Source organism: Moschus berezovskii, chromosome 4, assembly GCF_049115385.1.
Source record: "Moschus berezovskii isolate FMDL1 chromosome 4, NW_MosBer_1.0, whole genome shotgun sequence".
Taxonomy (NCBI): Eukaryota; Metazoa; Chordata; class Mammalia; order Artiodactyla; family Moschidae; genus Moschus; species Moschus berezovskii.
The window spans coordinates 116,165,862-116,177,467 of record NC_142463.1 but is presented as its reverse complement, the minus strand read 5'-3'; the positions used below and the strand labels follow the sequence as shown (position 1 = coordinate 116,177,467).

Sequence of the window (11,606 nt, the reverse complement as noted above, 5' to 3'; positions counted from 1 at the left end):
TCTCACCTATTTGTCCAGTGATCCACTTTTCAACCTACATCCTTCCCAAATCCTCTCTCTTTCACCTTCACAATGTTTGTTGGGATTGGACAGGCTTACCTAGTGGCTGTTTGGTCCCCATATAGTTTTCTCTATATGGCCAGTAGGATGCAGAGAATTGGAAACTTTCTTAGGCATCTGTCCTTTAAACAAAGCAGCTGGGCTGGGGCAGAGCTCAGGACAAGATTTCTAAGTTGGTTTTGTGAGTCACTGTGTATTCTGAGCATCCGCCCACTTGAGGCGAACTTCGCAAGTTCAGCTTGTGGGAACTATCAGACCAGGTCCAGGGACTGGGGCTTCCTTAACAACCTTGCTAGCATTCAGCTGATGAGAACATCCTCAAGCTGAGGAAATTGTGGCTGAAGCCTGACAGAGTTCTGCTCCCTGTCACCCTTCTGCTGAAGGGCGGTTGCTGAGCTTGTGCAGGGCAGAATATCTGGTAGGAGAGGAGCTGGCTTGACCCCTCTGTCAGCGTCTTACATATTTCCTGTGGGGATGCTGGGGCAAGTGCTTGCCTTCACACTCCTCCTGCTCACCATGGGACATCAGGGCCAAGGTAAGGAAGCCCAGCCTGGTAGGGGTGGGCTGGCATGGACCAGGCACTGTGGCCTTCAGGAAAATCAGGATGTGAGCCTCTGGATTGTGCTGCTTACATGGTCACCTGGACCCATGACTCAGAGCAGCTCCCTGCAACTCTGGGCAGGCTGGGTCAGACAGCAAAGACTGGCAGTTGGTTGGGAGGTCCTTGAGAAGTGTGCATCTGGCCATGCCATCAGCAATCCAGGCCACCTTGGCAAGGTGAGTCCTTCCCACCGGCTTCAGTTTTCCTTTCTGTCTACGGGGGAGAAAGTGTCCTCCCTGCTGGCTGTAAGAATGAAATATCCTCTCATTTGGTGCAGTTGACAAAAGAGAGAAGAAGTGGCCATGAACTTGGGTTTCTCAAAGGAAGTCGGGTGGTTCTGGAGCTCAGAGACTGACAGATTATTCTCTGAGGCAGGAAAGTTGAGCCCTGGCAAGCGATAGGCGGTGTGGAGTTGGGGGAGGGGGATAGGAGGCGTGAGACAAAGGCCTGAACAGAGGCTTTACTTGCATGGGCTGGTCCCTCTCCATCAACTCTGTCAGCAGCCCAGAGGCCAAGGGAGCCTGAGAATTATTAGTGAAATGTTGGCTAGGGGCTTCCCTAGTGGCTCAGATGGTAAAGAATCTGCCTGTAATGAGAGAGATGGAGGTTTGATTCCTGGGTTGGGAGGATCCTCCAGAGAAGGGAATGGCTACCTACTCCAGTATTCTTGCCTGCAGAGTTTCGTGCACAGAGGAGCCTGGCAGGCAGAAGTCCATGGGACCACCAGGAGCTGAACATGACTGAGCGACTATCACTTTCACTTTGGCTGGGAGCAGGGGGCGAGGAAGGGAAGAGAAGGAGACAATACTAGGAAGTTCCATAGCAAACTAAAAACTCTCAGCTGGGCCCTGAGCCAACAAATGAGGGGGCCTGGGAATCTCAGTGAGGGATGCTCCCCTTTTCTCTCCAACCTTGTCTAGGATGCTCTGAAACTTGGAGCCTGCATTTTAAATCAGTAACTCTTTGCGGGGCATAGTGAATGGAGGTGGAGTGAGAAGGCACACTTGGTTGCAAAGGGAGGAAACTGCGGCACAGGGAAGTGTTTGTTTAGGGCCTGTTATAAGCCGTCCCTGGGTACCCAGTTCAATCACTGAGCCCCTGGCACTCAGATATCCTTCAAGAAGACACATTCTAGGCTCCGGCATTTGTATGAGTACAGGTGGAGTAGGGCAGGGTGTGATGAAGAACAGGGAGCAGAGAGGGAAGTTTGGAGCCTGGGGCTCATGTGTGTGGGCTGGTGGGGGGGATCCAAAGATACAGGATCCCAGGCAAGAAAGCTAGATTGGAACCTTGAAAGCCAAGGTAGGACGCACAGGGTTTGATGCCTGGCTTTGGGAGTGCAGGAACAGAAGGTCGGGCTAACTCTGAGATCATGAGCCTACGTGATGCTCCCTCCATCCTTGTGCAGTCTCTGGGCATGGCCATGCCAAATCCATTGCAGGGGGAAGCCAGGTAGCGATTCTTTGAGCACTGGAAGGGATGGACTTGGGCCTCACGGAACTTTTTTCCCTTCTTGCTATACACTGTGTCTGTGGGGCTGGCCTTGTGTACATTGACGGAAACTGCTGTAGTTATTTGTTTCAATTTTTAAACTTCTTAGTTTAAAATAGTTTTGATATTTCAGGGAAGTTGCAAGAATAGTACAAAGAATTCTTGAATTTCCTTCATCTAGATTCACTAGTTGTTAACACTTTATCACATTTCCTTTATTTCTCTTTCTCTCCAAATATATGTATGTGTGAATAGCTGTATAATAATAATTATTTTTGTGGAATATTCAAGGTTAAATTTGCAGACATCACCCCCTTTTACTCTTAACTATTTTAGCACACATCTTCAAAAAACAAGAATGTCCCCATATCACGATATCAGCACAGTTATAAAATTTAGTAAATTTAATATCGATGCAATCAAATATATAATACATATTTAAATATTACCAAATGTCCCCCCAGTGCTGTGTGCATGCTTGCTAAGTCGCTTAAGTTGTGTCCTACTCTGTGACCCTATAGATATAGCCCACTGTGCTCCTCTGTCCACGAGATTCTCCAGGCAAGAATACTGGAGTGGGTTGCCATGCCCTTCTCCAGGGGATCTTCCCAACCTAGGGATCGAACCCACGTCTCCTAGTCTCTTGTATTTGCAGGGGGGTTCTTTACTATTAGAACCACCTGGGAAGCCCAGATGTGCTATATGACATCTTTTTTCCCCATCCAGAATCCAACCAGTATCATGTATTACATTCAGTTATTATGTCTATTTTTAAAATTATTTATTTATTTGGCTGTATTGGTCTTACTTGTGATGCAAAGGATCTTCTTCACTTCACGCAGATCTTTCATTGCAGCACATGAACTAAACTCTCTACTAGCAGTTGTGTCTCTTGGGCTTCAGTACCTGAGACATGCAGGCTTAGTTGCTCCGAGGTACATGGTATCTTAGTTCCTCAACCAAGGGTCACACCTGCGTCACCTGCTTTGCAAGGCAGATTCTTAACAACTGGACCAGGGCAGTTCCAGTTGCTGTGTCTTTTTGGTCATCTTTAATCTACAGTCATTCCCGAAACTTTCTTCATATTTTATAACATCGACATTTTTGGAGTACAAGTCAGTTTTTTCTAGAGAGTTCTACAATCTGAGTTTGTCTGATGTTTGGTCATAAGATTCAGGTCATACATTTTTGGCAGGAATACCGCAAAAGTCATAGCATGTCTTTTTCAGTGCATCCGATCTGGAGACACAATGAGAGTAAACACTGTTTTCTAAAACTTGGTTTAGTGAAGAATTCAACATGCATCACATATGTGTAAGAAGTTCGTATTTTGCTTTGCAAAAGTCTTCCAAAGCTTTCTCACTTCTCATAGAGTAAAAGCCATACATTTCACAATGGTCCATGTGATCCAGCCTCCCTGACCATTACCTCTTCTCTGCTCTTCTCACTGCATTTCGGTCATGCTGACCTGATGGCCCTCACATTTGTTTCACTGGGGGCTTTGCGCTATTTTCTGCTTGGAATGCTGCTTCCTCCTCATTTTCTGTGAGGCTTGCTTCCTTATTCTGCCCCCGTACTACCTCTGCAATGATATCTTTCCCACTAAAAATAACCCCTCAATCTTGCAACTCCTTGTCTCCCTCTTGGCTTATTTTTCTCTGTATGCTCGTCTCCATTTTACATACTATATGTTTATTTTTGTTTTATTTTCTGTCTCCCAGTTTCCACTTCACCTTATTAGAATGTAAGGTCCGTGAAGGCAGGGTTTTTGTTTTTGTTCACTCCTGTATCTCCAGCATCTTGAGCAGTATCTGGCACAAGTATAGTCTCAATAAATATTTATTGAATGAGTGAATACTTTAAATAATCCATGAAATAAAATTAGTTTATCGGCCTACCGGAAAGTTTCATTGGGAAAACTGTTTTAAATGTTAAAGCGTGTACCATCTCTGTGGCCTTGAGAAAATTAACCAACTTCTTGTTTCTCAATTTTTCATTCAAAACATGAAATTAACAGTGGTGCCTGCTTCCTAGGGGATATGTGAGGATTAGATGAGATATATAAAGTGTTTGCAGCAGCAGCAGTATAAAAAGTGCTTAGAGAAATGTTGAGTTATTACAAGAATTCCAAACTGAACGCTCATGTTATTCAGCTCTTTGGAAGCAGGGCATATATTTCATTTAGTTTTGTAGTCAAAGTGAAGAAGAGAGAGATTATTCAGTAATCCTTTGTTGAACTCTAATTAATTGAATAGAAAGTGAGTTAGAGAATGTTGAGATAAGATGATAAAGTTTTAAGTGTGACCCTTTTCTGAGGGCTTCTCATTGTCATAACCAAGAACTTATGGAGACTTTAACATTTTTTTCTTTCACTATTGGTATATGAAAATATTTTTGACATAAAGATCTTTGAATTAGATGGCTAGATTGATACTGCAGAGTCTTAAAAGAACTTTTATGTTTTATTTTATTAAAACAAGTATTCATTAAAGCTGATTTTGAGTTTTCATCGAAAAAGCACACAGATAAGCAGTGTACAGGCATTTGTTATTCAAAAAATGACTAATACATTTATTTTTCATGGAGTCCATGTATGCAATTTCATATGCAGGTATGCTCTGTAAATGTGTGTGTTTGTTTTCTCAAAGTTTCTGACAATTTATCAATTTTATATGCCTTCTAGATGGCTACCATGTTGAATTTTTTTTGAAAATGTTTTAGCAGTTTGTGTCACTTGCTTCTCTCTTTGACTTTATCTTTTCTTATTGGAGGATAGTTTCTTTACAATGTGTTAGTTTATGCTGTACAACAACTTGAATCAGTTATGCTGCTGCTGCTAAATCACTTCAGTCATGTCCGACTCTGTGTGACCCTATAGACAGAAGCCCACCAGGCTCCCCCGTCCCTGGGATTCTCCAGGCAAGAACACTGGAGTGGGTTGCCATTTCCTTCTCCAATGTGTGAAAGTGAAAAGTGAAAGTGAAGTCGCTCAGTCGTGTCCGACCCTTAGCGACCCCACGGACTGCAGCCTACCAGGCTCCTCCATCCATGGGGTTTTCTAGGCAAGAGTACTGGAGTGGCTTGCCATTGCCTTCTCCTGAATCGGTTATAAGTATGCATGTATAGATGTCAACATTTTTAACTTAAGGCAACATGTATTCAAGACATTGAAGCACGTGATTACATTGTTTTATAAAATAGTCTGTTTTCACAATAGCATCTCCCTCTCTATTCCCATTTCTTCCCTGGATATGTTTTGAGCAGCTCTGCACCAGGTGCTGGACTAGAAACTGAGGATTCAGATGTGAATAAGTACACAACTCCTTTGTTCACAGAGCCTACACCATTTACATCAATTAACATACAATTACAACTGTGGTTAGTGCACAACAAAGTGCCTAACACAGCAAGTGCTCAAAACATGTTATTGAGAAAATAAATGAATCATTTTCAGACATCTTAGATGAAGATTGGGATGATTTTTGGGTCAGATGTGTTGGGGAGCAAGGAACTTCAAATCACCACTCATAAGAGTGGACTTGAGCCCTAAAGTTCACTTTGAACCCTAAATTCAGATTTTGGCTATGCGTTCTGAGGAAACTCTAAAGGACACACCAAGAAACTGTCAATGCCCAGGAGCTGCAAGGTTTGGGGTGAGATGTGCTGGACAAAAAAATAAATAAGGGCAGCGACAGCATCTTACAGATGGCTCTGAAGGCTGCAGACTGTTCCTATAGGTTGTGTTGAAACTTTCACTTCTCAGGTGGGAGTCACTGACTGCAAATGCTTTGGCTGGGATCCAGGCAAGTTCTAAGAAGACTGGATTCATTTTTGTCTATCTTTTCCTCTTTGTACTTCCCCTCAAAGAAAGCAAGAACAGTGAAGCTCCTGTGTAGAGGAGAGAGATGAGGACTCAGGAAACTCAGGGCTGCAGAACTACCAGGGGGAACCAGTTCTGTAGAAATATCTCCAGAGGTAGCTGGACCACTGTCTTCATGATATGTGTGCAGAGAAGTGCACAAAATTATAAACATTCATTGTAATGAGTTCTGTTAAGTGAATACACCCATGTACCTACCACATGCTTCCTCCCTTTATTATCTCCTGTCTTCCACAAATATAACTACTCTTTTGACTTCTAACATCATAGGTCCATTTTGCCTGTATATAAATGGAATCATAATTATGTACTCTTGCATCTGGCTTCTTTCACTCAACATCTGATGAGATTTATCTCTGTTTTCACTTGTAACTGGTTGTTTTCATGGCTGTATTCTACTGTATTACTGTACAACAGTTTATTCATGTATTCTACCATTGATGAACCTTCGGGTTGTTCCCAACGTTTTTTTCCCTATTATATTCACACTGCTATGAGCCATTTTTCTTTCTTTGGCTGTGCTGTGTGGAACTCAGGATCTTAGTTCTTGACCAGGGATCAAACTTGCACCTTCTGCAGTGGAAGTACAAAATCTAAACCACTGGACAGCCAGGGAAGTCCCCTGTGAGCTTTTTTGTGCATGCATGTCTATTGGGTGTATCTCTGGGGGTAGAATCCCTGGGTATATATATATATACATCTAGCAGATGCTGCCAAACTTTTCCAAAGTGGCTGAACCAAGCAGTGTGTGAGAGTTCCAAGTAGCTTCAGGGTCACCGGCTTTGTGTTCTCAGACCTGCAAATGGGAAATGAAAGTGCAGGGCTGTGACGCCTGAAAGGTGAAAGTCAAAGCCAGGGGAACCACATATCTGTGGCTTCCCTGGTATTTTGCACGAGATTCCTACTAAGAGTCATTTCTGGGAACTGAATTTAATTAATTATTTAATCAACTGAACATTTCATTAAACCCTTCCTATGTTCCAAGAACTATGTAAGATTTTGTAGAGGAAACAAAGATGAAACACAATTTGGTTCCATCCTTAAGACTCTTTCAGACAGAGGAAAATAGGCCTGTACAATATCAACTCTAAGGGAAGACAGAAAATGCTACGTGTTGCTGACAGGCAAGATAAATCTCAAGCACAAAGGGTGCAAAGAAGATGGAAATTCCTTCTAGGTAGGGACACTGGGTAAGTGGCCTTGAAGGATAGGCAAGAGTTCAGGATGAGACTTCTATGGTGGTCCTGTGGTTAAGAGTTTCTTTGCAATGCAAGAGACACAAGTTTGATTTCTGGTCTGGGAAGATCCCACATGACACAGAGCAACCAAGGTCCTGTGCCACAGCTATTGAAGCCTAAGCATCTAGAGCCCATGATCTGCAATAGGAGAAGCCACTGCAATGAGAAGCCCGGATACTACCACTAGAGAGTGACCCACACTCAACACAGCTAGAGAAAGCCTGAGCGTAGGAGCAAAGACCCAGCACAGCCAAAAACAAATAGATAAATAATAATAATAAGAGTTCAGGAGAGAGGAGAAAGGTGGAAGGACAAGCTAAGCAGAGGGAAGAGCCAAAACAGAAGTAGGGAAAACACAGATTTGAAGAAGGAAGCATGAGAAGCAAACACACGTTTATCTTGGAGAAAGACAGTATTACAAATGGGATGACTCCATTAACTGATACGAAGAGTGGGACCTAGGCTAGGTAAATTTGACGGGGGTGGGGGTGGGGGGAGTTGCTTTATCTGAGAGGAGCAGCCAGTAGGAAGCTCCCAAGGGTGGGGCTAGGCTGAGAAGAAGAGAGGTGATAAAGTGGGTTGCGGACCTGGAGGATCTTTTATGTACTTTATAATTTTGCCTTGACTAGAGCCAGACCTCCCCCAGCACTTTGGGGAACTCACTGAGCTTTGCCCAGTCAGTCCACATCAGGAACCCTTTCTGTTGCCTCACCCCAAGCCTGCTGGTGTAACTCAGAACTGAGAAAACCTCAACATCCTTTGCTGGCTGGGGGAAGTTATACTTTTCTGAACGTTGTGTTTTCTCTCTCCTGCCCCCTCTCCCCGCGCTCAGGCCTCACCCTTCCTCCCACCTCACCGTCCTCGGATCAGCACATCCACATCAGAGGAAGCTGAGCTGACCGTGGACACTGCATGGCTCTGCGGGCAGCAGCTCTGCCCTCTCCCTCCGCAGAGTTGATTCACCCCACTCTTTCTTAACCACCGGAAAAGGGGCCTCGAGGTTGCTGAGCGCTAACAGCGCGGGCGGCAGCAGCCCCGGGGCCTCCCATGACCACCGGAACCTGCTGCGGCCTCTCCCCTCTGAACACCCCACCACTCGTCGCGGCCACCTCTACCTCTCACGAAGCATGTGAGAACTTCTGTTGAGTTGCTTTCCACACTGGCACCTATTATCTCTCTCTTCGGCACCTACGGCCCTCAGGGACAGGGAGGAGGTCTTTCTGCATCAGTTACACGCCCACTCACCTTTTTGCTGTATCCCTCCCACGGCAACCTCACCCCATCTGCCTCCCTGTCCAGCCCTGCCTCACCCTGAAATATTTTCCTTTCCCCCACACTGGGCTGCTGAGGGCTGCAGAAGAATATTCAACAATAAACAGCAACGACAGACTGAGAGTCTTCAATTTCAGCAGGGTCCACAGGTGTCCTGGGAATCCTTGTTTCTGATCTATATAGCTTTCCCCGTTCTCCAAAGGGGTGATTCCAAACCTTCACTGTCTCTTCAAGGTCCTATTCCATCATCCCAGCCTCTATTGGCCCACACTCTCCTTCTCCAGGGAAATGGAGATCCCATTTAGGGATTCTGCCAGCCCCATCAACAATCCCTTAATGTCAGTTGGCCTCACCTTGTCTCCCTTAAGCGACCACACTCGCCTCTGTTCTGTATTAGGGCGCTCTCCTCCTGTCCTTGGTCAGTCCTTGTGCTCTGGGCATCATGGCTTCTTCTGGGAGGCCATCCGGGACCTGCCCAGGCCATGATATCTCTGATCTTTCTTCAACTGCTCCTTTTCTGTCAGTTCTGCGCTCTTAGTTCATGATCCTGCCATTTGAAAATCTGTGTTGGAATACCACCCAGTTTTCCTCTCCTGTGCTTTTCTTTCCCAAGTGTCTCTGTTACTGCTCATACAGAACACTTTCCTTCTGGGACCTCTGGTCACTGACGGTGTATGTGATTTTTTTCCCCACACCAAGGAATCTTCTGTGACACCAGCTGGGTGTCCTACAATTTGACTCAGTTCTGACACCATCTGCCCAGAGACAGAGTTGGAGCTCACAGGTTAAGGGCTCTGCTCCCACAAGATTGCCTCCCCCTGATATTTCAGACACCAGTCTCAAGCCCAGGTTGTAGATCAGAGGTTCCAGTGATCTCGTCCTCTGGTTCAATTAATTTGCTAGAGTAGTTCATAGAACTTAAGGAGACACATTTCCCAGTTTATTAAATAATATGAAAAAAGGTACAGATGAACAGCCAGATGAAGAGATACATAGGGCAAGGTCTGGAAGAGAGCTTCTGTTCCCTTGGAGTTGGGGTTCACCAAGCTGGAAGCTCCACTAAGCTCATGCTGTTGGGATTTTTGTGAGGGCTTCCTCACTTAGACATGATCAGTTATTAACTATCAGCTCCTATTAACTCCATTTCCATTCTCCGTTCCTCCTCTGAAGGATGGGGAATGTGGCTGAAAATTTCAAGCTTTTAATCATGGCTTGGCCTTTTTTTTTTTTTTGCCCAGCCCCTCCCACCTGAGTCCACCCTGAGTCACCTTTTAAAATTTTTCTTAAAAAATTATTTATCTTACTTTTTGGCTGCGCTGGGTCTTCATTGCTACCTGCAGGCTTTTCTCCAGTTGTAGAGAGTGGAGGCTGCTCTCTAGTTGCAGTGTGAGGGCTTCTCATTGCCGTGCCTTCCCTTGTTGCAGAGCATGGGCTCTAGAGTGTGCGGGCCTCGGTAGTTGTTGCACTTGGCCTCAATTGTCCTGCGGCATGTGAGATCTTATCCGAGTAGGGATTGAATCTGTGTCCCCTGAATTGGCAGGTGGATTCTTAACCACTGGGCAACCAGGGAAATCCCCAGAGTCATTTTAATAAAATAAAGGATGCTCCTGGTGCTCTTCTTACTAAGGAATTTACAAAGGTTTTAGGAACCCCGTGTCAGGGATGGGGTTAAAATCTAAATACTAAAGCAAAAGATGCCTTTATCATGGAAAATTACAAGGATCAGAAACTCTGTGCCAGGAATGGGGGGTGGAGAGGGACTTTGATGTATATAAAAATGACATGTATCTGTATTAAATATACATAAAATGTACATATATGTATATTTCCATTACCTCACAAAAACCAAGCCAACAAAGCAAAATAACACCTGATGTTCTTCCTGTGGTAGTTTCTTTCCTAGCTCCTTTTTGTTTGGAGACAGACCCTTTGTAAGTGTACAAACTGATACAATTCACATGAAAGTAAAAGAAAATAGAATAGTGTAATTTAAAAATGACCACAAAGGCAGCATAGCATCAGAAGTGTAGATCACACTTTTGATTCCTTAAGTATATAACAGTCTATAGCTTGATCACTCCTTGTGTACTTTCTTTTCAATTTTGTCACAATGAAGGCAAACTAGAATGAAGGCTCTATTTCCTTAATTTATTTCATTTTTTGACTTGTATATACAGTCAAATACGTTTATTTATTTACTTAAAATTTATTTTATTTATTCATTTTTGGCTGCACTGGGTCTTCTTTGTTGCTTGTGGGCTTTCTCTAGCTGTGCAGGGTGGAGGCTATTCTCTGGTTTCGGTGTGCGGGCTTCTCATTGTGGTGGCTTCTCTTGTTGCAGAGCACAGGCTGTAGGAGCACAGGCTTCAGTAGTTGCAGAACGCGGCTCAGTAGCTGCGACTTGCTGGTTCTAGGGCACGTGGGCTTCAGGAGTTGTGGCACAGGGTCTCAGCTGCAGCTCACGGCCCTAGAGCTCGCAAGCTTCAGGAGTTGTGGTGCACTGGCTTAGCTGCTCCTCATCATGTGGGATCTTCCAGGATCTGGGATCGGACCTGTGTCCCTGCATTGACAAGTGAACTCTTATCCACTGTGCAACCAGGGAAGTCCTGAAGACTCTATGTTTTGATCTGCTGGTGGTCATATAGGAGTTTATAATTATACATTATATTATGTTTATACCTTAGGCACACTTTAATATTTGTGTTACCTCTCAATTTTATAAAAGGTAAAAGTAAAATAAAACCATCACAACCCTCTAAAATTAAACTCATGTTCTATCATTCCACTCTCCAAACCTATTGGAGAGAGCTTTTGGACCATCCTTAGCAGACCTATAAGTCAGAGACATGGGTGTCCACAGATATGCTGCTGCTCTGTCTCTGATGCCCTATTCCATACACCTTTTGCTATCTCCCTGGCAGGTGTGGGTGCCCCAGGCAACAGCTTAGTCACCTCCTCTGGGAATCCATTCTTAATGCCCCAGGGAAAAATAATGTACGCTTTCCTTATGCTGTGTCATACCTTGGGCATACCCCCATAGCACAGCTCACGTCAAGTCTGGCTA

At 44.5% G+C, this 11,606-nt stretch overlaps 1 protein-coding gene across 2 annotated transcripts in view; it reads left to right on the top strand.

The window, feature by feature from the left end:
- The first annotated feature begins 285 nt into the window (after window positions 1–285).
- The window catches only part of CD244 (CD244 molecule), a 40,553-nt gene continuing 29,232 nt past the window's right edge, over window positions 286–11,606 (top strand). Inside the window, exon 1 of one of the 2 annotated variants that reach the window (XM_088835955.1) lies at window positions 286–595. In XM_088835955.1, coding sequence (XP_088692081.1) covers window positions 535–595 — 61 coding nt within the window. In that variant the 5' untranslated portion in view covers window positions 286–534. The remainder of the gene's footprint in view (window positions 596–11,606) is intronic. The other variant, XM_055403307.2, reaches the window with a different exon arrangement.